Source organism: Thunnus thynnus, chromosome 1, assembly GCF_963924715.1.
Source record: "Thunnus thynnus chromosome 1, fThuThy2.1, whole genome shotgun sequence".
In the NCBI taxonomy this organism is placed as follows: Eukaryota; Metazoa; Chordata; class Actinopteri; order Scombriformes; family Scombridae; genus Thunnus; species Thunnus thynnus.
This window is the reverse complement of record NC_089517.1, coordinates 3,975,858-4,000,007: the sequence shown is the minus strand read 5'-3', so window position 1 is coordinate 4,000,007 and position 24,150 is coordinate 3,975,858. Positions and strand designations below refer to the sequence as shown.

Here is a 24,150-nt window from a genome sequence, read left to right as displayed (position 1 = left end):
GCTCACACTAGGCCTGTGTGATCTGACGACGTAGATCTTGTGACGATAGAAAAACATCTATCGTTTATTTCGTTGTGACGCAAATCACACTCTGAACAGCAATATTTTCATTTGAAGTCTGTCAGTCTTTTACGCGGATTGCATTGATTAATTGCTCTTCTTGGCTCGTTGGTGCTCGTGCACAGGACGGGGGGAAGTCATCAGAGCAGCTGTCTGTGTGAGGACACGAGTCCCCAGCAGCCGTTGAATGTTGAGGGAGGGCCGGCGAACTGGGGAGAGAGAGGCCACGGCCAGTTCACATAGAAAACGTTTTCTCACGTAACAGATCCGCTTCTATTTTATCACATGTATCAAGAGACCCCCCACGTTTTTATACACTCGGAGTCTGTTTCTGTCATGTTTAGTGAAGCGTAATCTGAGCAGGCAGCTGTTTAATCACACAGATATCCTGCTGTATATGTGTATCAGTGAATCAATAAATACAAACACAGTGGATTTCTTCCCGTGGAGCAGACATATAAACTATTTTGGTTCGGTAAACTTGTGCTGTCAGTCAGCCTGGTGACGTAACATGTCCGGTCGCTGCAGCTGACAGTCGGCTGCTTCTGTGGACAGAGACGCTGAACGCAGGTCGAGTGAGAGGCGCGGGATGTAGATGGACTCTTGTGCTCACAGGAGATGAATTTTTTTTTTTCCACTCGTGCTAACGTGTGAGAGGAACAGAAGTGACTCTACAGCTGATACATCGCTCTGGATTCCACCGTATTGCTACATCAGATTGTATGAATTGATGCAACCTCTCTCTGCTCTTTGTTGTACAGCTGGAAAATTACAGGCAAAGTCAAAACTCTGAAACAAAGACACAGTGTTAGGACTGTAGTGCAGAATAATTACATAGAAATAAACATGTAAAAAGTGTTGTCATCACTTGTATTCACTCAGGCTAGTATGTTTATGGATGTTGAGTCGCTGGCATCATTGGAAGCGAGTTACTTAAACCATGTTTATCTGCTCTGTAAAGTAAAAGAAACCACCAGACTTTGCTTACAGCTCAGTCAAACTGTTCACAGCTGCAACAATTAATCAATTGATTGATTAGTTGCCAACTATTTTGATAATCAATGTATCGTTTTCAGTTATTCTTCTAAGAATAAACTGTCAAAATTCTCTGATTCCAGCTTCTTAAATGTCCTCTGGCAGTAAACTGATTATCTTTGGGTTGTGGACTGTTGGTCAGGACAAAACAAGACGTTTCAGGACGTCACCTTGTGGTGAAGGAAACGGTGATCAACATTTTTCACCATATTCTGACGTTTTATGGACCAAACAACTCATGGATTATCTCTCAAACTATCATACATACATTTAACACCAGTCACCAGTTTATTAACCACTAGAACAGATTGATAAAATAAACAAAAAGGAAAAAAAAAACGTTTAGAGGAGTTGGTCTCAATCAGTCTCTTGCCATGAATTTGACAAATCAATTTACATAACTTATAGACAACGAATTAAGGATTTATTCAGGCTAAAAAGCTAAAAGTATTAAAGTCTGTAATCCTGTCGACAGAGGGCCGTAAACATCCACGTTAGAGTAATTGAAAAGTTTTCATCCCTGACACAAGACATTTTGTAAATACCTTTATTTTTTTTTTAATAGTTGTTTCTATTTTGTCATGATTAGAAATCTACCATCAATCCATCTCTGTCGATCTTCCAGCTTCTACATAATCCTCATTTCTTTCTTTTTGCTCAACACAGAAATAACCGAGGCCTCCAGCCAGACTAAAACAACCGAGTTCATATGGGTGCGTGTTTGTGTGTGTGTGTGTGTGCGTGTGCACGTCGCTGCGTATGCTGCTGGGGTGTCAGCTGATCATCTGGATATCTGCCAAACCTCCTGGGATTTGTATCTGGAAGGCAAGAAAATCCAGCTGCTAAAAAAAAAGTAGAAGCACTTTGTCTGCTGTAATCTGGTGTTAACACACCACGCAGCATTCTTTTGTTTACAGTGTCGTTTGCCTGTAAATCTGTAATCCAAAACCCTTGTGAACAGGCAGAGATTAATTCCACTAATTGATTCATTTACATGATCTAATCACCTCACAGGTATGTTATATTGTATAAACATTCAGTAAATCTGAGACTGAAGATGATGTTGACGGAAGTTTTATGCTGCTTTCATATTCGAGCTGGTGACTGTTTCAGTAACGTAAAATTAATCTCAGACTGTATTTGTTTTATTAAACACTGCCTTTGAGTGAAATGTCAGTATAAGCCTGCTACTACATCACGTTTGGAAAAACCTCGGCTTCAATGACTCGTGCATATCACTAACATAACAGCAGCTGGGAGTGACGGTGTGTGGCAGCGAGCAGAGCTCAAATTTTGTTGTTTTGTCGGCATAATTTTCTCTAAACTCTTATTATCTCGCGTCTAGCATTTATACTCCAGGTTTTAACCATGTGTGCCCTACGATTTTTTTCAATTTAGGAAATTGGGGTCTTAGCAAACCTCTCACAGAGTGCAGATTTATACATTTGTGATAGATTTGGTGACTGAAAGGTCTTTTCTATTGCCGGCTCTGTTTACACCAACACATTAACACTCGGTGTCTGCCAACTTTGACCTTTATGTTTTCATCCCTTATGGCGTCTGTTTGGCCAGGACACTCTGGTAAAAGAGATTATTAATCTCTATGAGAGTTTTCCTGGTTAAAGAAAGGTTCAATAAAAAGATTAAACTGGATAAACACTTTGTCATTAGGAGATTTGATTTAACAGTGAATTGATGAAGAAACGGTGGTGGTAACAGTGATTTTTAGGAAAATTGGAGGAGGTATTTAAACCAAAGGGGAGATATAAAAATCAAGAACAATACAAAACAGGAACAGCAAGCAAATATTAGTCTGGTAACTCAGTTCAGATAACATTCCTAGTGACCTTACGAGGAATGAGACTGATGCCGTCATGGAATAAACAGTTTGTTTGGAGTATTGTTGGCCGCAGTAGGTACAGTAGGTGAAGGGGATGTGCAGCTTTTTCTCTCGTTTCCTCTCTCCTGGTGAGAGAACCCTTCGACTGGAATGCACAAACATTCCAGGGCGGCTCGCTCACACGTCAACAGCGTTTTAAAGCTCAAGCGATGCCCTGTTAGACGCCACTTAGTTCAGGTTTTTGTTTTTTTCTTTTTATTCTCTGTATTCTGTGTGTAGCCCAAATCGGTCGGACATTCCCACAATTAAATGTCATCTTACAGATAGCTTAGTGACTCCACTTTTACTGCGCTCACAAATAGATTTCTTTTGTTATCCAATTTTAGGGCCCATATGTTGTGGGGAAACGTTTCAGCGCTTCTGTGCTTGAAGTGGGCGACACTAGATGTGTTTTGGTGTCTCCTGGCAGTGAATTACCAGCTGTGTTCTACAACTACTATAAAGATTGTTGAGGCAGTAAAAAAAAAAAAAAAGGGACTGGTAGTAGTTAGCTACACGCTGTTTTCCACACACATTTTTCTAGCCAAACTTGCTTCTAGCAACAATTACAGTGAGTCATCTGCCAACTCATTACTGTGTTGAGAAGAAAATGTCAAGAAAAGTGCTAACCGAAACCACTAATGACTTAATCGCTTTGACCAGATTGCATCATCAAACACATCAAAATGTCCCTTTTTCTTTTTTTTTTTTTTTTTTTTTTACAAGTTAAACAGTCAAATTCAGAATGAGTGACATGAAGGAGCTGTCTGAGCATATGGAGACAAAAGCTTTGTTGTATCGCTTGTTTGTGCCGGGTTGTCATTGAACATTTGTGAACGGGCATTGTTGTCGCTGACTTTCCAGTGGGCGGTGTGCATGATTTGTTGTTTTGTTTTACTGGACTGAAACTGCATTATTGAATAGGTAGCAAATGATGCTCAGACATCAGTCCTCTCCTGTCTCAACTGGTTTGTTCTGCCTGCTGCTTTTGGTTGCATTTATACATCATCTGAAAATAGCATTGTTTGATCCAAAATATGTGTTAAATGAAGCTAAATGATTGAGATGAAACAGCCTCACTGATACCCCGCTCCCCTCATTGATATCACTTGTTGCTTTTACAGATTTGATTGGTTGTTGTGACAGGACATGTTGGTGACAGTCCAGCAGCTTACCGCGCTCCTGACCCTGTAAACCAGGGATGTCATGTCTTAGACGCTGCTGTTTGTTTAGTCCTAAAAGGGTCTGACGAGACCCTCTGACATCAGTGTCTTAAAAAAAACCGCAAGAGGCTGCGTTGGTGGGGACGTGCTGCTTCAGGTACCAGTGAGACCATGAAATACTATCCAGGAAGGCTGGTTTGAGTAATAGATCCCCCCCCCCCCCCCCCCCCTTGTCGACCCTGTCACTCAAAGGGCCCTGTGCTTCTCTTTTTATGACCCCACAATAGTGGAATGAACTCCCCACTGGAGTCAGGACAGCAGAGTCACTGCTCTTCTAATGCCGCAGGCTGAAACCCTCCTTTTTATACCACACACACACCACAACGCCAACATATAGACAGAAACACAGTGACGTCACGCTAACAACAGTCACTCCCAGGTCGACAACTGGCAGTTAATTTAAACTGCGGAGATATATGAAACTTGTTTATTTCTGTTGTCATTTTCAGCCATAACTGTAATGTTTAAATATGTATAGTTAAATACAGAGGTCCAACTTATCTGACGTAGCTGCTGTGCTTATTTTATGTACTGTTGCTAGCATCTTTATAAACCAAATCTACCCAACAGCGACATCTCACCACTGCTGCCTTTAACATAGCGACAAGCTGCCTTACCTCTGCTTTACTCATTTATACTTACTCATGCTTACTTATACTTATTTACATACGCTTCCTTGTTATCTGGAAGTTATTGTGAACAAACATTATGATTGGTTCTATACTTTTCTTACACCTAAACACCTCATTTCCTTTAAAAAAAAAAGTCTAAACTCTGATGACATCTAGCTCTTACTGCTGTAGAGTAAATCACATATTTCAACCATAATTCACAATGATTATTAAGACACCGAGACACAGTTTTACTTAATGTTAAGTTCTTTTATAGTTTGATCAAATGTCATGTCATAGATATCTCATTGACACCAGTTTGAATGTGCTAATATCAGTCTAAACATGACCTTAGAAACATCTCAAGTCATGTTTAATTTAATATTTTAGTTCTGATTTGTTCATTCTTAATGCCACAGTAGTTTTATCTGTCATATAGTCTGGATCCTGATATTTCTGTCGTGGTTTATCTGATATAAACTGGTTTTGTTTTATATCAACTGCATTTGAACTTAAAACAACTGAACACAAAGCCGGGTTTTCCCAAGAATTCCCAGTGTGATAGTTCTTTCCATTTTGAACAAATGTTTGCACAAAATGTGACTGTTGAATTGTTTTTTTTTTTTTTTTTTTTTTTATTGATGTGACACAAAGCTAAAATTCAGTCTTGCTGTTATTTAGTTTAAAAACCAAATCATGGGAATTTGGCAGCTTGCTGTTGATATTTGTCTCCTTATTTTGAGGCCATTTCTATATTCTGGTCAGTGGTACAATGGCATGAATTGAGAGTTCACAGCGGTAAGACGGAGAAACAAAGACCGACTTGTTCCACACAGTGACATGAAAGTGACAGAGCGCTAGTGTTGCCTTTTGCCAAATGTGAGCTGAATTAGTAACTTAAAAGGAAAATGACACACAGACACTAGACAGGAGAGTGAAGGCCATGCTGCTCAGTTTAGTTTGTCCTAAAAGCCAACCGGTTTCTGCTGTCAACTTCTGCAAGTTCTGCCAACTATCCTCAGTTCCTTAATTAGTTTAGTTATGCTGCAGTCGAAACTGTTACTGAAACCGTTTAGTTGTGCTGCAGTGGAAAAGGAAAATAACCTTTTTGTTTCTTTCAATGAGGCAGGACACCTGCTGAATGCTGTTTAATGATGATTTATGGTCGCTCAGAGCCAATTCTAACAACATGCTAACGCTGATAACCGCGCATATTTTAATAATAGTGTTGCACTCGGTCATTGGAGGATCGTCCAGCTCGGGTCTTTTGTTTGTCACTCTGACGGCAGTGACACTACATGAGCATGGTAACCAGGGTAACCGGGCTAACTTGGCTAAGCTGGCTAGCATACATCCATTAGCATGCTACAGCTTAGCGGTGCATTGCCAAAACATTGCTGATGGCACTCGTACTCCAGAATTATTGTGCCGCACGTCAGAGTAAGAGGGTAATTAAACTATTTTGACTGGAGTTGTTTGGGTCACGGAGCAAACCGAACTGAGGAAAGTCGCTTACCAAACTGAACATCCTGTACCGAACGGTTCAGGATGACTAAACGTACCATTACACCGCTAGTCACTAGTCAAATGAGTGTAATCTTGTGAAATATAACAATCTAACATTGACCTCCACTGGGTTGGGTATTGAGGATGGTTTCTTAATTGGAAACGATTCCAAATTTATACAAACCAGGAATTTGTTAAGAACTTTTCAATTTTGTTAACTCATTCCTAAAAGCTTGACGTGAACCTACTACTGGACCTCGTACCCACAAGTGTTGATGGCCTCTTCATATCTCATTTTAAAATTCCTACTTTATACTTGTATATACAGAAAAATGTTCAGATCTTTACGTAGACCTGTTTTAACACACTGAGGAGTTAGCAGTCACCAGTGTCAGTGACTGTAGTGGATCTGGTCGCTACTTCACAATAAAGGCTGTAAAATTATTGGGGTTTTTAAATTTGTGAGCTCTTGGTTAAGATTAAGTGAAAACATTGAAGAATCACAGAAACTATCTTCATATTTATGACAAACGACTCTTAAATACAGCTTAAATGTGCTAAAAATAAAGGTGTTTCTTTGCTTTAAACATTTTTTTTCCTTGCTCAAAGAATAAACCAAGAATAGAGTCAGAATTTGTGTAATCTGTCTGTGCAACCACAACAACTGTGGAAGATAATGGCCAGATGATGGTGCTGCCCTTTTGTTGCACTGAATAGTAATTAAGCTAATTACCGAGGTAGACAATTAGACGTTGCCTTTACCAAATACACATTGGGGGCTTAGAGGGAACTCAAATGACCTTTAATGTTGTTTCTCTTTATTCTCGTTTTTACAGTGTTGATGAGGAAGTGGGAAGACCAATGGATGTTTATGTATACATATGCATACAGCATGTGTAGGGCTGCTCTTAAAGTAGTCCCATTATGTTCAAAACTTCAGGGAGACCATTGATGATCCAGTCTTTGAACAGCAGGGACTTGAGGAATAGAGGTGGCGGAAACTAGCGTTCTGTCAGCTCCTTCTAGATTGACTTTTTTCTTTCTGTCTGCGTGCGTTTGGGTAGCAGGCAAAGCGGCGCTGAATAGGAGCCATTGTGGTGTCTAATTAGTTTTTGATGGCGAGTCCTCCTCTAGGAGAACAGATGCCCTCTGCACAGTGTCCGATTTCAGCACACGCAATAAGCTTTTAAGAACGGCTAAAGTCATTATGTAGGAGGTAGGCCTATTGGTTCCGATCTCAATGCCAAACACAGCGCAGTCTGATGATGGTATGGTGTTTGAAAGAAAAAGAGCTTATTTTTTTCAGGCCTATTCATCAGTTGCCAAATTCTGAGAATCCATAAAGTGTTCTGGTACTTTCAGGCAAGATTAGTTTAAAAGAAAATGTTAAGTGAATTGGTGTTATGAAGGTTAGAACATTAAATAGACTGCAGCCTTTAGAGATGTAGACATGCTGACATGCTGGTATGCCATGATATCAGTTTTAACTTGCCCACCAAACACCATATAGCTTTTATCAAGTAGGCTGTCATTTGGAGATTGTTTTACATTCTTTACTTGTACTGTTGATATAACAGAGAGGAGCCGTACTGTTTCCTGATCTCACTCCCTTCTGTATGCTTTTCCAGAGCTGCAGTGAACTCTGTTCCTCTCCTGCAGTGTTTCTGAGTAAAAGGCAACGTCAAAATAAAAGATATATTACCTTCCTCATATCAGAATTCAAAGGCCTGAACACTAATTAGTGTTAATATGTCTCACTACTTTTTGTCAATGTCGCCTATTAAGTATATTATGTTTATATGTGTGTATTTGTTGCTGATATGCTCCAAGACAGCTGACATTCATGTTTGTATTTGTTTTGTTACAAGAAGTCTAAAATTGTTTGTTTTAAATATTGGACACAAAGTGGATGAACAAAAATACAGTTTTGATATTAAAACTATTGTAATGCGCATGAACATAACATTTTACCAGTTTGAATCGATTTATTCCTTTTGAAGAATATGTTTCTGTGAAAATCTGTTAAAAATTGATGAAAATTTGGAGTTTATGTCCCTGTAGGTTATATAGATGGATTATACTTAATGCTAACTATCTTTAAAAGAGGACAAATTGAATCGCTGTGTTGAAACATTACTCATTTATGCCATTCAATGCCTTCAAAACCGGCTCTTGAAGCTGTGCTCACATTTTTCTACACCTGCTGCACATAACGCTGACTTTGTAATTTTGTAATCGTATAATAATAAAGAAAATAGTTGCTGTTAGCGCCGCTAAAGTGTTTAGATATCCTCCTCCACGGCACAGCTGAACGCTGTACAGAGGACAATTATATCCCTGAAAAGCTTTTGTGTGTTCCTCTGTGTTTTAGTGCACTGTTCCTTTAATAGGTTGGCACACATATTCATGTACCCCCCCCCCCCCCCCCCTCCCCCTTTAATCCCCTCCCCTGTTCTAAGGCTTACAGGCAGCTCACTCTGCTTCTAACCAGCATGTCACTCATCTACACTTACTGAGGCAGACACGAGTTTACACTGCTGCACGGAGAGACGGGATCAGTCCTACAGCTGCATTCACATGTATACAAGCTTATGATTCCACTGCATTCGATCTGCATATTTTAATTTTATGGGGATTAAATTGTTAAATGCTTAAAAGAACAAGTGACACTCATAGTTTAGCCTCTTTTCTTCTAGTTAAAATACAACCAAAATGATTGAGGACCTCAGGAAGATGAATGAATAAGAGAGTATTTATTATTTATTTCAGGGTTATTGTATTGAACTGCTCTGTACACATACATGTTTTCTATCTGTCTAATATTATAGTACTTTGTTTTGCATGTGCACATATTGTGAGGTTTGTGAGTACACGCATGTGTGGCGAGTATTTTCTCTTTTTCTGCTTCCTTTGTGAAATTAATACAAATATATAAAATATTAAGAATAATTAATAAACATTTTGTGGTACAGGAAGATAATTTCTCTGCATCAGTATACTGGGTTGGAGAGCTGGTGAGGCTCTTCTCTATGGTTTGATTTACTGAATATGATTTTTTTTTTTTTAATAAATGATGAGTTAAGAAAAGTTGAGGAAAAATAAGAGAGTCATAAATGGAGGATTGGAGGACAGAGGCATAGAGAAATCTAAAGGTTGCTGTACAACTCAACCTCAGCGTCTTCTCTGGAATGTAGGAAGTAAGCCACTCTATAATTACCCCTGGGCCTGCCTCTTCTGGTCTCTCATTGGCTCGCAGAGAGCGGAGACCTTGATCTTAGCCAATAGCAAACTCCCACTTACTCCTTTTTAGCGGAGCAGAATCCGTGCCAGTCGCTGGAAAAGCTCAGAGGCTTGAGTGAAGGGAAGGGAAGAGAGAATAGTTGTGGTAGTGACTGAAAAGAACGATCAGTTCCAGCAGCAACCCCCCCCCCTCCACCCCCACCTCCACCTCCCCCTCCACCTCCCCACAGTCCCTGCTCACATCTCCCACCCTCAGAAAACGTAGCAAGAAGGCCTCAGCACTTACGGTGCCTGTGTGCTACTGGGCAAAAAATCAGGATGGCACATTCTTTATGTCCAACCATGCATGTAATCTCTAGAAGCAGCGTGTGTGTGTGTGTGTGTGTGTGTGTGTGTGTGTGTGTGTGTGTGTGTGTGTGTGTGTGTGTGTGTGTGTGTGCGCGCACAACTGCATTTGTTTGAAGGGAACTTGAGAAAGATGTGACAGTAATGTGAGGTTTATGAGAACAAGTCTGTTTACAGAGCGGCAGTATCACATGTTCTTAAATGTTTGCATACGTTCAGTTTGATGGAACTCAAATACGTCTGATGTTTTACCACCTTTTGATTTCTCCGCTTCTATTTTGTTCATCAAACCAGCCGCTGAGGGTACACCGAGTCAGTGTGGTCTACACCATCAATGCTCTCCTCTTGGAAAAGTTAGAGAATCTCTAATCGGTGCTGATTAAAACAACACAAAGCAGCCTGTAGTTTTCAGCAAGTAAGCTGTGGTTGTCATCACATCCATTGTTTCCAATGTAAACATGACCGTGCTTCTGAGGTTAGACAGCATCTGCAAGGAGAGAGAGAGAGAGAGAGAGAGAAGGAGCGTGGCTGCTGCCGCTGCTCTCGTGAACAGTTGTTCGCCACTTCTGTCAGAGTTGATGATAGCTGGAACTCTTTTAAACTCGGTGCTGCTGCGACTTACTTTGTTACCATGGTAACCACAGAAACCACACCAAGGAAAAACGTTGCAACGGCTAATTTTTCTGGTATCTGAGTTCCCTGAATTATACACGTCCTCACCAGCAGTAAACACACACATCTATTAACACAGTGGCTCTGGAGCAAAGCCGACTTTAAAGTTAAATGATCCAATCCAAGCAGATAAACACTGTTTATGAACTTAGTTAGCTAAATTTGCTGTATTAATCAGATGTAACCAGTAGCTGCTGTGACAAAGTTGTGACCTGGAGCGGTAACCACTGGTTTAAAGTGACCAGTAAAGTGTTGAGGATATCTAGGAATGTGTTAATCTCTAGGAACAGACGTTATATTGCTGCAGTGCATTTAACATTCATTTCACACTTTCACACAAAGTTTTAAACTTAAAATATTTGACAGCTATGCCTCCTCAATACCATCACTTTTTTTATCTTCAGATGGCATCTTAGCAAGAAACGGAGCTTAGTAAGTAGCAGTTTCATGTTGCTGTATTTGTCTTCTTCTATTCTAGGAGTTTGCTGCACTAACAAAGGAAGTGAACGTGTGCAGGGAGCAGCTTCTGGAGAAGGAGGAGGAGATCGCGGAGCTGAAGGCTGAGAGAAACAACACACGGGTTAGTAGAATTTGCCGGTGTGCACACAAACACACACACATAATTGTTCTTAATCTTTTAGTTCATAGTAGAAGTATTATACAATCTCCACTATCCACCGCTGATGAGGAACGTTTGGTTTTTCTCCTCTGGAACTCCTCCTATCAAATTCCTGAATGTTTCTTTTTTCGGTGTAGACGGTTGCCATGACACTGGTTGACACATCAGTGTCTGTCCTATAATGAAAACCATTGTCACAAGTTATGGGTGCTGCAAAATGCTCAATAATCAAAATATTTCAACCACAGACGATAAATTTCATTACAGACAGCTATGTGTGCAGAGAAAGAGCAGGACCATACTTACATTCAACTAGTGTTATTAGTCAGCACTGTTTGAGTAGAACCTGTTTACTTTTGTACAACGTTTTTTTAAAAAAATGTTTAATATCTGAGTCTCAACAGGGTTGACCAGAGAGAAGTGTCAGTCTGTCACACATAATCTGCTACTTTGGACTAACAAACATGGACTTAAACAGAAGCAGACAGAGAAAAAGCTCTAGACAAACTAAAATCTACATTAAGAAAATGATCTGCTGTATGTTTATCAGCCGACCACAACACAAAGTTCTGTCTTATTAATGCAAAAACAACAAATCTACAATAATCCAACAGCTTCACGAAAGCTCTGGGTCGGCTACGGAAAAGCGATAACTGTGAAGCGATTTACTGTGAAAGGACAGCAAGCTTGATGCTGAGTGTGTTTGAGCCACTTTCTGTCCTGTTCATACTGTTCATTGTGTCACCAGCTCCTGTTGGAGCACTTGGAGTGCCTGGTGTCTCGCCATGAGCGTAGTTTGAGGATGACGGTGGTGAAGAGACAGGCACAGTCTCCAGCGGGCGTCTCAAGCGAAGTGGAGGTCCTCAAAGCTCTGAAGTCACTTTTTGAACACCACAAAGCCCTCGATGAGAAGGTATGACTGTAGTGCTGAAGTATGTGTGTATAAACAATATGTATACATGATAACATGCATTACAGATATTTTAATATTGCAAGGCAAAGAAATAAAGATTGAAGTTGTACAGGTTTGTTTATGTTTGTTTCATGTTTTTTCCAGGTAAGGGAAAGACTACGTGTTGCCTTGGAAAGATGCAGCGCGTTGGAGGAACAGCTCACCATCTCGCACAAAGAAGTAAGCAGACGTAACTGACTGAATAGAAACCTCCTGCTTAGTACTGATACAATCTTTTCCAAGTTAAATGATCCCGTTTAGCGGTGCGTTCACATCATGCAGGAATATTTGCTGGAACACGTTGACAGCCTGGTAATCACTTCAAATCCGTTAGCATGCTAATCTTTTATTCTCAGCCCTTTCATGCTTAGCATATGCGCACCTGTCCAGTGATACTTATGTTTAGTTTTAATGCCGGAGCTAACAGTTCTGCCACAAGATAAGTCCAGTAAACAGATGGTTCCCACCTTTGTATGTGATAATTAGCTGAACTACAGAACTATTGTTATTCAGTATTTATCAGCTTTATTGGAAAGTCTTGCACAGTAGAACCTAGTCGTCCCTGTTCTGTAATATTAGAGTTTAATATTTATGAATTTAAAGTGAAGTTATGTTTGTTTTCACAGTAAGATGTGGAAGAAAATAAAAAGCCACGTTAGTGAAATGCAAACACCGCTAATCTCACACATGATGCAGGAATGAATGACGTGCTCCTTTTATGCTTCTGCGGTGACACGAACTCAACTGCTGCTCTGACCTCAAAATGTGTCAGTCAGCCACTGCTACGCCATTATTTTATACTACACTGAAAAACTTTAACACCAGAAGATGCAAACAAAACAAAACGAACCTTTTTAAAAACAGATGTGGTAACAGAGAATTTTATTTTGAAACATTACAGTAAGTCTGTGCACCTTTCCTGTGCTGTATTTCTATGGACGTGTTGTGTTTTCACTCTGAATGCGAAGTAGAGATCTTGCAACTCCTTCATACAAACATGTGCACATGTATTTAAAGGGAGGGAGAGTCTGGAGTCCACTGTGTATTGAATGGGATTAAGATTGACAAAAGACCCAGAGGATCTTGGGGAAGTGTCCTAGATTTCCTCTCTGCTTCATGCTGCAGTCATCTTTTGTTCCTGGGAATCAGCCTGAGACCACACACACACACACACACACACACACACACACACACACACGAAATCGACCACTTGCCACTCTGCTTTTATTACTGGCTTTACTTCCTAAGGCAAGGCAGCTTCTTGCTGCTTTGTTTTCCTGCCGTTTGACCATTTGGCATAGAGCGCTGCTCTGTGCAGGGTATTCATGTGAGTCTGCAACCAGAATAGTTTTGGTTTGAACTCGAGGCCCTGGGCTCTCGAGCTGCTCGCTGCAAGTACTCGCTTAAGTGAAATGGAAAAAATAACATCACAAAGGATAAATCAATCCAATCATAAATGGAAGCTCACTAGGTTTAGCGGTTAACCACAGAACGGTCTAAATGGTCGTCACTAGCAAATAAATGATTCACTAAGGTGTTAACAAACTGGTGTTTTCTCTAGTTGGCTTACCTCAGGGAGCAGAACGGCCAGAAGAGAGGGCTGGCAGATGGAACCAGCGAGGTCAACCACAACTCTGAAAACACACCGAGCACTAATGGCAAGGTGAGATTACTCAACAGCATGTGTGTGTGAAAGCCGAGTGAGAGGCGAAGCCACAGCTGCTTGTGTGTGACAAGTGTCCTGCATCTGTTCAGTTAATTAAAGCAAATTATAACATATTAAATGACTTCAGGATGTATTCAGTAGAGTTTATTTTTAAATTGGTGTAATATGAATGTTTATTGAACATGCAGAAATAAACTCTTAATGTCTTCTTAGTGAAGAGAAGAGAGAAAAATCCACAGTGGGTATTGTGCTAAACCTGAGATCTGATTAATATGTAATGTCAGCCTGAGCTCTACAGAGTATTACTGCATGCATTTCGGAGCATTAATGATATTAATGCAACGCAAATTGAACATTTGTGTCCTAGCAGCACTGTAAACTTTGAACAAACAGAGTATCGGTGCAGCTTTGACCTTTGACCGGAGTCAACTTCTCTTATTTTTATAGAAGCTTTTCCTTTATCATTACTGTTTTCTCAGCTGTCCTTAAGTACGCCACACCTCAGCCGACTCAGTCCGAGACATGCAATGATTAACTTTGCTAAGTTATGTTATCAACATACAGGCACAGGGCAGAAACATAAAGGGATCAGCAGACTGGAAACAGTCCAGGTTACTTACTTTATATCATAACACAACGTGCCTCACAAAACATGAGAAAAATAGGAAATAATAAAAAGACGGATGCAAGAAACAGGAAGATTAAAAACATCAAAAAGAATCAATAAAGAGACTCGATTCAAAGCCAATTCTGGATTGAATAAGAAGAGAACGGGGCTCTATTTCCTGCCTCTGACTCCAGTACACTGTGTGCCAAACTATTCACTGGTGTCATTAATCCACTGAAATACAATATGAAACATAACCGGCAATTAACATCAATCTGCAGCCTTTTTACTTTAAAAAGTTAACTGCATGAATGAATGAATGAATGAATCTAAAAGCTTTTTACAGTCTCCTGCTTGTATGAGAATAACAAGGAGTCGTCTGCTGTGATATTAACGTCATGTGTCCTGCAGTAGCTCCGTTAGCTCCGGGGGGGAGGGGGGGGGCGTCATTGTCCAACATGCTGAGTGGGTGAAACAGACTGAGCATCCAGTTATTCTGTTCGCCTCAGAATTGTTGTTCATTTCAAATGTTTATTTGTTTGAGTGTGTTGACATAAATACATGAGCACATATATCCAAACAGAATACACATGCAATTACATCACAATATGCTCTTTTATATATATATATGTATAAAATATAAAAAACAACATACATATATAATAAAAAAACAAAGCACAAAATAAAAAACACCCTCCTAACCTATCATCTCTAATCCCTTAACCCCCCCCCCCCCCCTCCCCCCATCTTCAACTAGAAGATGTTCAAAGAAGGTCGCTCAGTTAAACAACACTGTTCATTCTCTCACAGCGGTCGTCAGATGGTTCGCTGAGTCAAGAGGAGGAGTCGGGACCCGGGTTCGGGAAGGTGGGCGAGCTCCAGGAGGTGGTGGACCGTCAGACGGCTGATCTGGGCCAGATGAAGGAGCGCATGGCTGCTATGGTATCACGCATCAACGAGCTGGAGGAGGACCTGGACACAGCCCGAAAGGACCTCATCAAATCTGAAGACATGAACACACGACTACAGAGAGACCTGAGAGAGGTAATGTTTAGTTATACGCTCGATATACGTCAAAACATCTGTATCATACCCTGCTTTCTCTATATAAAACATAAAATATATAAATGTAGGCCACTGGAACATTTTCCCATCCCTTTCATCAGAAGATGGCAAAGGTCAGAGGTCAGTAGGCTGGGGTCAAAGACTGTGGACACTAATAGAAATGTATGTACATGTGCAGTCAATGGCTCAGAAGGAAGACATGGAGGAGAGGATCACCACTCTGGAGAAACGCTACCTGGCGGCTCAGCGGGAGGCTACCTCCGTCCACGACCTGAACGACAAGCTGGAGAACGAAGTGGCCAACAAGGAGTCGCTCTTCAGACAAGTACGCCTCATTCTGTTTATTACTACGTTCACATGTGATCACTGACGAGAGGCGTGACGTACTGAAGCATGCACCGCTGCTTCCTGATATTTACAATTCAAATGGATGTAGTCATATCTTCTAGATTAGATTAAGTTTACATTTCATCACACCACTAACCTCTACACACACCATGATGTGACTCTGAGTAGATGAAGGCATGTGTTGGTTTTGGTGTGTTGAGTCTCAGAGTTGTCTGCCAGAAGGGACGGCCTGCAGTTCTTCTTGGCAGTGTTCAGACCCCTGCTAATGAATTCCTGCTGTATTCACACACTGACTAGCGCAGCAGGCACTGAATGAGAAGCCTCATAGAAGCTGGCTCGTTTCTTTTATATGTGCTCGCTAAGATGGAGATGTCTCTCTCCTCTTTTCTTATGGGGTTTTTGTGTCTGTCTTTGTATCATTATGAATGCTCTCTTCCTTACTTCCTGTCCACCCCACCCTTACCCATCCCCTCCTCCCGGTCCCCCTTTGTCTCCCTCTCTCTCTCTTTTTATTTATTTTTTGGCCTCTCTCTTCTTCACCTTGTAGAACTGACAGTTAACCCTGAGGCCAGGATGTAAGCACAGACGAGCCTTCGACATCCTTGTCTAATGACTGTTTGCCTTTGGTTTGTTTATTGTTTGCAGACTGAGGACAGAAACCGGCAACTCCAGGAGAAGTTGGAGCTGGCTGAGCAGAAGCTGCAGCAGACCATCCGAAAGGCAGAGACGCTGCCTGAGGTGGAGGCTGAGCTAGCACAGAGGGTAGCCGCCCTCACAAAGGTATCAGCACCTAACCCAACCTTTTCCTATATTCTTTGACACCAGCACACATACTGTTAGCAGGGCTGTTGGATTAGTTCCTTTACGTTGCAACAGCTCGGAGCTCCCCTGCGGAAGCTGCAGGGGAAGCCATTGTTTATGTTACTCCAAATATCCACAGGGATCTATTTTTAGAGATTTGGCTCATGTTTTTATCCATTTATAGTTTGAGCCTTTGTCTTGGACAACACACGCTGCAGCTGAACCTAGACAGGCAAACTTACAACCTTATTAGTATTGGATCTGGCTCACAGCGCGTCTCTGAAGTTCAAGCTAAGATTCATTGTTACTCTCAGACTTTTACTGCAGAGACGTTTCACATCTTTGAACTCATCTCTGTCATTTCCACAGTTTCTTCTTTCTTGCTTTTTGTTCACTTTATTCAGACACACGAACACAAAACAGAAAGAAAAAACAAATCTAGAAGTAATAAGTCATTTGACCCAAACAAGTGTTACGCATAAAATTTAAAGATGATTCCAGATAAAACAGTACAAATAACTTTAATGACAACATTACAGACCTAAAAGTTGTGACATGCAGATCTAGTTAGAATACACAAATAGAACAAACATTATATTCTAAACTATTAAATCATCTCTAAACTTTCCATTTTTCTTTAAAGACATTAAGAACTAATAAGCATTAAAGGCCAATTTAATTTCCCTCCACTCTTTAACTCTTCAGTGTCACGCTCCATCTTCACTGTTGACCCCCACACACACACACACACACACACACCTTCATGCATTTTTAATGATCCTGACTCATTTCCTCTTTGACTGGAGACACATAGTCGTCATACATGACATTAACATAGATCCTCCGTTCTCGTCTATTCGGTGAAGCTCAACATCCCTCGTTGTGTTATTCCTCCTCTGACACGGTGCTGCCATCAAAGTATCCGTCTCCCTCCAACCACCACGTTTAATTGTGCTTAAACTCACATTAAATGTATCCTGTGTTCTCTCCTCTTCCTTGTCAAACCCCCCTAGTGTGTTCTGTGTGGCTCTAAAGGCACTAAGACCCAGAAGAAGGTAGACCAGGTTTACTCAAAATGCTAATTCCAAATCCTGCTGGATACTGGAAAAAAAAACTCCCATTTTGTTCTGTTACGGATCTTAACCAGGCCAATAAAAAAATAATGAACAATTGAAACATAAAAAAATGGTCAGAAATTCCAAACAAAAATACTGTCATCACTCTGTCTGATTTCAGTCATTGAAGCACCTGGTTAAGTGACGTAGCAGCTGTAGTATGTTATTTAGCCTGAAACCCGGCCCTGACCCGCCCGTTCCTATACGCCGCTGTGTTTGTGTTTTATGTGCTGGTGTGTTATGTTGCTCAGCACTTCATGCTGGTACCTCTCCTTTAGAAAACTTAATGTTTGGTGTCTAACACAAACAGGAAGTGCCAGCTGATTTGCTCAAAGACTTGTGGAGACCCCGCCCTTTACTAGATTACTAGAACAGGCTGTGTCGCAGAGAAATGATCAGACTATTGGCTTTTTACATAAATACGAGCCAATAGACTGATCCTTATTTACACACACGTCTGTAGACTGTGATTTAATATTTAGTTGTATGGTAGATCTGCATTATGGGAAATACTGGCTGTTGTTTTTGTTTATCTGTGGGTTGTGTTGCTTTGCTGTCCTCTCCTCATGCAGCCGGTGCACGGTTCTCGGCTTTTAGCTGTAGGTTGACACATGTAGACTCATGCTTCCCAGGCTGGTGAAGTTGGTGACCCCCATCCTTTTGAAGGACTTGATCTCCGTCCCCAAAACCTCAATCAGGGCCGAGCTTATTTAGACCTTTTCTCGGCGAGGTCCTTCTCCAGGATGGATGACAAAGCACACTGCAGGGGAGATCAAAGCACAGCTCTAGAGACACTCATTAGATCTGATGAGAGGCCTGAATATACTGAGCCACTGATCTGTCTTAGTACAGGAAAGATAAAGGGTTTCCTATCCGTGTCCCCCCCCGTTTTCAGGCAGAGGAACGCCACGGAAACGTGGAGGAGAGACTGAGGCAGCTGGAGGCCCAGCTGGAGGAGAAGAACCAGGAACTGCTCAGGGTGAGAAAGAGAGAGGGGAATCTGCTGTCATCAAACAAAACCTTTTACTGATATCGAGTCATTCTCAACATGCGCACCTTCTATAAATGTAACGTTTCTATTTTTGTAGGCACGGCAGCGAGAGAAGATGAACGAGGAGCACAACAAGCGTCTGTCGGAGACGGTGGACAAGCTCCTGTCAGAGTCCAATGAAAGACTCCAGCTCCACCTCAAAGAGAGGATGTCTGCTCTGGAGGATAAGGTGATTAACGCAGACGTGTGGTTTATTGTTGGAACACTGTATATCATTGCCATTATAAATATTTGTTGGGTCACTGTGCCAGTCCCATGACTGTTTGGTGGTGACATCATATGTCACGGTGCATATTAGCAGCTCAGTCAATGTTTATTTGCCAGCTTGTCTCCGTCTCTCTCTCTGCAGAATGCCCTGATAAGAGAACTGGAGCACACTAAGAAGTTGATTGAGGAGTCTCATCATGAGAAGGTGAGGGATCTTTGCCAAACTGTAGAATTAAAGTGAAAAGCTTCTTCTTGTTTGGGGGGAATCTTTGTGTTCTTGTCATGATATACTCTCTAGTGATGTTGACATTTTCCTTAAAGGCTACAGGCTTTTTGAATCTCCGCCAAATGACAACATGTCTGTAAATGTTCTGTCTTATAGGAGCAGCTCCTGATCCAGATCGAGACCATGAGGGCAGAGAACGAGCAGGGCAGGAGCAGGAGCAACTCCTTACTACACGGGTAAGCTGTTTATTAAGAATATCCCGTATGTCACACACAACATAGAGAGAGAGATAGATATTACTTTAGAGCTCATCAAAATATAAAAACTATCCAGTCAGTCCAGGAGGAATTGAACAGTCTTATTGCCGTGGAGACGGAGGATCTGAGAGGAGCCGACTGCTGCAGCTTCTCCTCCGTCGCTCCAGGAGGCTGTGGACAGGCTGTCTGCTAGTGTCCATCATAGCTTTCAGTTTGATCCCAGCTGTAACAGGGTGGTATCCTCCAGATTCACTCAGCCTCAACGAAAGAAGCTCTTCCCTCAATTAAACTCTTCTCCCCACAGAAACATCCCTCACAAACAAAAACACAACAAAAACAAAGCAAAATTCAGCCAAAGTTGAGAGCTAGCGGACTTTGCTGCTGCTTGTTGAAGCGCATGTTTGGTTGTCATGACAACCAAAACCAGATGATGATCAATTTCATTGTTATTGTACATTTGTAAAGTAAAAAAAACAACAACAACATTTCAATAGTTAATTACACATTGAGTTAAATTAAAACATGAAATGTCAATAAAGAAAAACTAAGATAAGATAAAATGTAATAATTTAATATGCAAATAATCACAAATATGATAATATTATTATTAAAGTTAAGCAGATAAATAAGTTAAAGATAAATATGCAAAGAGAACGACTTAAAACTCCTGCAGCAGATTAATTATACACACATTTCTAATTATTGATAAGTTTAACAGAATCAATATAATTTCCATATTTAATAATGAATAACTCGATAGATTCAGAAAACCTGTGAATATGATTAAGATCAGTAAGTTAAGTTGCATAATATAAAATAATATTCTGACTGGTTTGTTTGATCAGCAAAATAAACCTCCAGTTTTCTCCAGAATGCTGCTGCGTACAAACTTTCAATAAATAAATGTTTTATTTTGTCTTAATTTGTTGGGGAAGACATATTTGTACAGAAGAAACCATGTTTGTAGTCTTCCTGATCAGTTCGTATGTGTGTTTTCTTCCAGACGGTCGCAGCTGGGCAGCACTCCAGACTTCAGATACCCGGTGTCGGCTTCCTCCATGATGGACAGTAACTCAGACCACTACGGCAGCGCTCTGGTGCTGAGGCGGCCTCAGAAGGGACGAGTGGCGGCGCTCCGGGACGAGCCATCCAAGGTGAGCTCCCCCGACCCGTCCGCTGTACAAACAATAGATTTATATCTGCTTAATTAATGTTAAAGGAATTCATCAGGTAGTTTAAAGATCTTACTTGTTAAACAACATGGACACCAGCAGAATCTGTGAGTGTCATAGATCATACAGGTTCCTGCGGGTTCCTGCTTACACTGAACACACTATAAACAAAGACGAGTGTTATCCAGTCTAATGAGACGGCGAGAACTTGAAGCTGAATTCTTGTACGTTCAAGTTGAGCAGTTTTAAGTTCTTTTCACTTTTGAAATAATCTACTGGTTCGATCTTCTTCACTGTAACTGTTTCTTTCTCCTTCCTGCACCTGTTTCAGTCTAATGTTTGAGTTCTTTTTGATGATTTTTCTTCTCCGTCTCTCTCTGTTTGCTTCCTCTGGACATCAGCGACATGTAAGTCAGTGTGGTGGCGATAACAGTGACAGTTACTTGTCTGTGTAGTGAATCAATGACCAATACTCAAGTATCCAGCTAACCTCCTCATCTCTCTGTCACCTCTCTCTCCCCTCATATATTCCTCTCTCTGCTGTTTGAATACTCTCTCCCTCCGTTCTTTCTCCGTTTCCTGTTTTATACCTTCCGTGTGTTAATCCAGGTGCAGACTCTGAACGAGCAGGAGTGGGAGCGCATGCAGCAGGCCAACGTGCTGGCGAACGTGGCCCAGGCCTTCGAGAGCGACATGGACGCCTCAGACCTGGAGGAGGACCGAGAGACCATTTTCAGCTCGGTGGACCTGCTGTCCCCTGGTGGCCAGGCCGACGCACAGACCCTCGCCTTAATGCTGCAGGAGCAGCTGGACGCTATCAACAATGAAATTAGGTACACGACTTCCACATATTTAGATGAATCTTTTCAGCAGCAGCGCCTGAATTTAACTCGACTCTTATTTCCTTTATTTTTTTTTTTAATCTTTCCAGAATGATCCAAGAGGAGAAGGAGAGCACAGCTATCCGGGCAGAGGAGATCGAGTGCCGGGTGGGCAGCGGCGACAGTCTGGGAGGACGTTTCCGCTCCATGAGCTCCATCCCTCCGTCACTGTGCGCGGGCTCCTCGTTGGGCGGCTCTCCCCCGGGCTCCGGCCACTCTACCCCCAGACGCATTCCCCGAAGCCCCAACAGAGAACTGGACCGCATGGGTGTCATGACCTTGGTAACCACTTCCTCTCCCGTCATATGTTTCCCAACCAGGACCGTATTTATCACCCCTCCGTGTCTAAAAAGCTTTATCCAGTTATGCCTCAGGAAACTCTAGTATTGCTTTCTCTCATTACACAAATCAAATAAGTCAGAATGAGTTTCCTGTGTGATTCTATTCATGGTGTCGTCTTGTATTTCAGGTCTAACTGTGTATTTTCACCTAATTATGCTTTTAACACTGACTGTGTTTATTTACTCTGTCTCCTCTCATCAGTATGATCAGTACTAATATTTTGTGTGTGCGTGCGAGAGTCTGTAACCATGTGTATATGTAACTACCCCCCCCTCCCCCGCTTGCCTGTAGCAATATTGCTATGATCCCTACGTCATCCAGAGCTCCCTCTCCCAGCAGACAGTAACTTACCTGCCCTATGGTGCAACCGGCTTCAGCCCCCCCCCTCAAGCTTATAGCTATGCACCGTTTTTTCAGGTACCTGCAGATCTCTCCGCAGTCCCCTTCCTTCCTTCCTTCCATCCTTCCATCCCCGGGTGGGTGCAGTCTGCCTCTAGCTTTCCGTTTGTTACCATAAGACACTTGTGAACTTTTCTTTTTTTTTTTTTTTCCGATTGTGTGCTCCAAGAATAATCATGATGATGCAGACGGAGCTTGTGTGTCAAGCTAGTAATCAAAATATAATTATATCAGGTAATATTATTTTAGAGATAATAAGAATTGCACCGTTTGCCCCCTTTAAGCTTGGTCATGAAGATAAGACTTTATTGTCCCAGAAGGAAATTTGCCTTTGACGCACAATCACTCTGCCGTACAGTACCACATAATTCAACAGTAATTCACGTCATACGTCTCATAAATATCCAGATAAAAAGTAGTTTTAGTGACAAAAGCTTTCTCTGACTATTAGCAGTAAAATTATCTATTAGGGGTCTTTCAGTGGCTACAAATGGAATCAGAAAAGATGAGTAAACAGAAGATTTGTGTTAATATTCACCCTCAGACAGGTGCACATTGACAGCATAGTGAAATAGATTCAGTTTAGGCCAGTTAAGCTCCTTTTCCTCACACACCTGGCTGGTGGGTGTTTTGAAATATGTGCAGGTTGATCTGGGAGAGACTGCAGTGTGAAAAGATCCAAGTGCTTCACAGAACAACTCCTTATTTAGCTGAATTAAGCAGGATCAAAAAGACATAAGCAAAGAAATGGTTTTATCATCTTACAACAAACCTCCAGGCGACTGTCAGTCAGACCAATCATGATCTTGTGTCAATATTCTAGATACATGTGAATATTCAAACAAAGACATTAAAGGGAAACACCTCAACTGGTGAGCAAGATTCACTTTTTATGGTTAATACTAGCAGAACAAAAACATGTGAGCTCCTCCTGCTCACCTGTGTGACTCTGGTGCTCTAGGCGGTGCTCAGGTCAGTGTAACAGGCTGCCACTGCTCTGGTTTTCTATGTTTGTTTATCTCGTCTCTTCCTGTAACGTCACCTTGCTGTGTTGAACAGTTCATCATTACAGTTACATTAGGAACCTGTTGAAAAGACTGTAGCTTCACTTCTGTCGGGTTGACACTTTCTCCTGCAGCCACTTTTTTTTAGTTGTGTTTCAAAACATGAGCTGGGCTGGAAATTTTGAGGCCACTGTGACTAGTTTTTCCTGTGAATGTTGCAGCTGGTATTTCTCATCAGTCAGTCCTGTCAGGAATTTGTGATCTTGCGATTGCAATAATTAACCCGAGTTCAAGCATTTCTTCAGTCCCTGTAAGATTTCCAGGAGGGGAAAAAAAGGTCACCGATCACTGCCCCCTTTTTCCTTTTATGTGTCACATTTATTGAAGCTAGATAATAAAATAATGAAGTCATCGCTCATCAGCTTGATTGCAGCGCGGTTATCGTCTAACTCGACTGGTTGTGGAAAGCTGGCGCTCTGTTCTGCTGACAGCGGAGGACTCCAACAGTTCATGAAGTTAATTGAACTACGGCTGTAAAACATCAGAGACAAGAAGGGAGCGCTGCTTTTAGTTTGGCAGATAAAGCCTGAGAAACAACTGTCAGCTTTAACAGATGTTTTATTTTAATCTCGTCTCGTGAACTTTCACATCTGTCAGCAAGGCATCGATGAAACCGGTCGAACCTCCTAAATAAAGAGACACTGGAAGAAAAGAAGCATTTTGGGTGATTAAATTAACTTTCTGCTCACCCTTCAATTTCCTCTTCCTGTTTCCCTTTTATAGCTCTCTAATCTCTTCCGTGCCCTGGCCTCACTGTGTCAGTTGAGGAAAGGAAATGAGTGATTAGGTATTTTTCTCCTGGGGCAA

At 41.5% G+C, this 24,150-nt stretch overlaps 1 protein-coding gene across 13 annotated transcripts in view; it reads left to right on the top strand.

Annotated features, from left to right (window-relative positions):
* ppfia1 (PTPRF interacting protein alpha 1) overlaps positions 1-24,150 on the top strand; it is a 43,284-nt gene that overhangs the window by 5,316 nt on the left and 13,818 nt on the right. For all 13 annotated transcript variants that reach the window (XM_067598113.1, XM_067598480.1, XM_067598367.1 and 10 more), the window contains exons 3-16: positions 11,050-11,151; positions 11,939-12,103; positions 12,248-12,322; positions 13,704-13,805; positions 15,226-15,459; positions 15,659-15,805; positions 16,474-16,608; positions 18,640-18,723; positions 18,833-18,964; positions 19,145-19,207; positions 19,385-19,464; positions 20,489-20,639; positions 21,267-21,490; positions 21,589-21,820. In XM_067598113.1, coding sequence (XP_067454214.1) covers positions 11,050-11,151; positions 11,939-12,103; positions 12,248-12,322; positions 13,704-13,805; positions 15,226-15,459; positions 15,659-15,805; positions 16,474-16,608; positions 18,640-18,723; positions 18,833-18,964; positions 19,145-19,207; positions 19,385-19,464; positions 20,489-20,639; positions 21,267-21,490; positions 21,589-21,820 — 1,926 coding nt within the window. The remainder of the gene's footprint in view (positions 1-11,049; positions 11,152-11,938; positions 12,104-12,247; positions 12,323-13,703; positions 13,806-15,225; positions 15,460-15,658; positions 15,806-16,473; positions 16,609-18,639; positions 18,724-18,832; positions 18,965-19,144; positions 19,208-19,384; positions 19,465-20,488; positions 20,640-21,266; positions 21,491-21,588; positions 21,821-24,150) is intronic.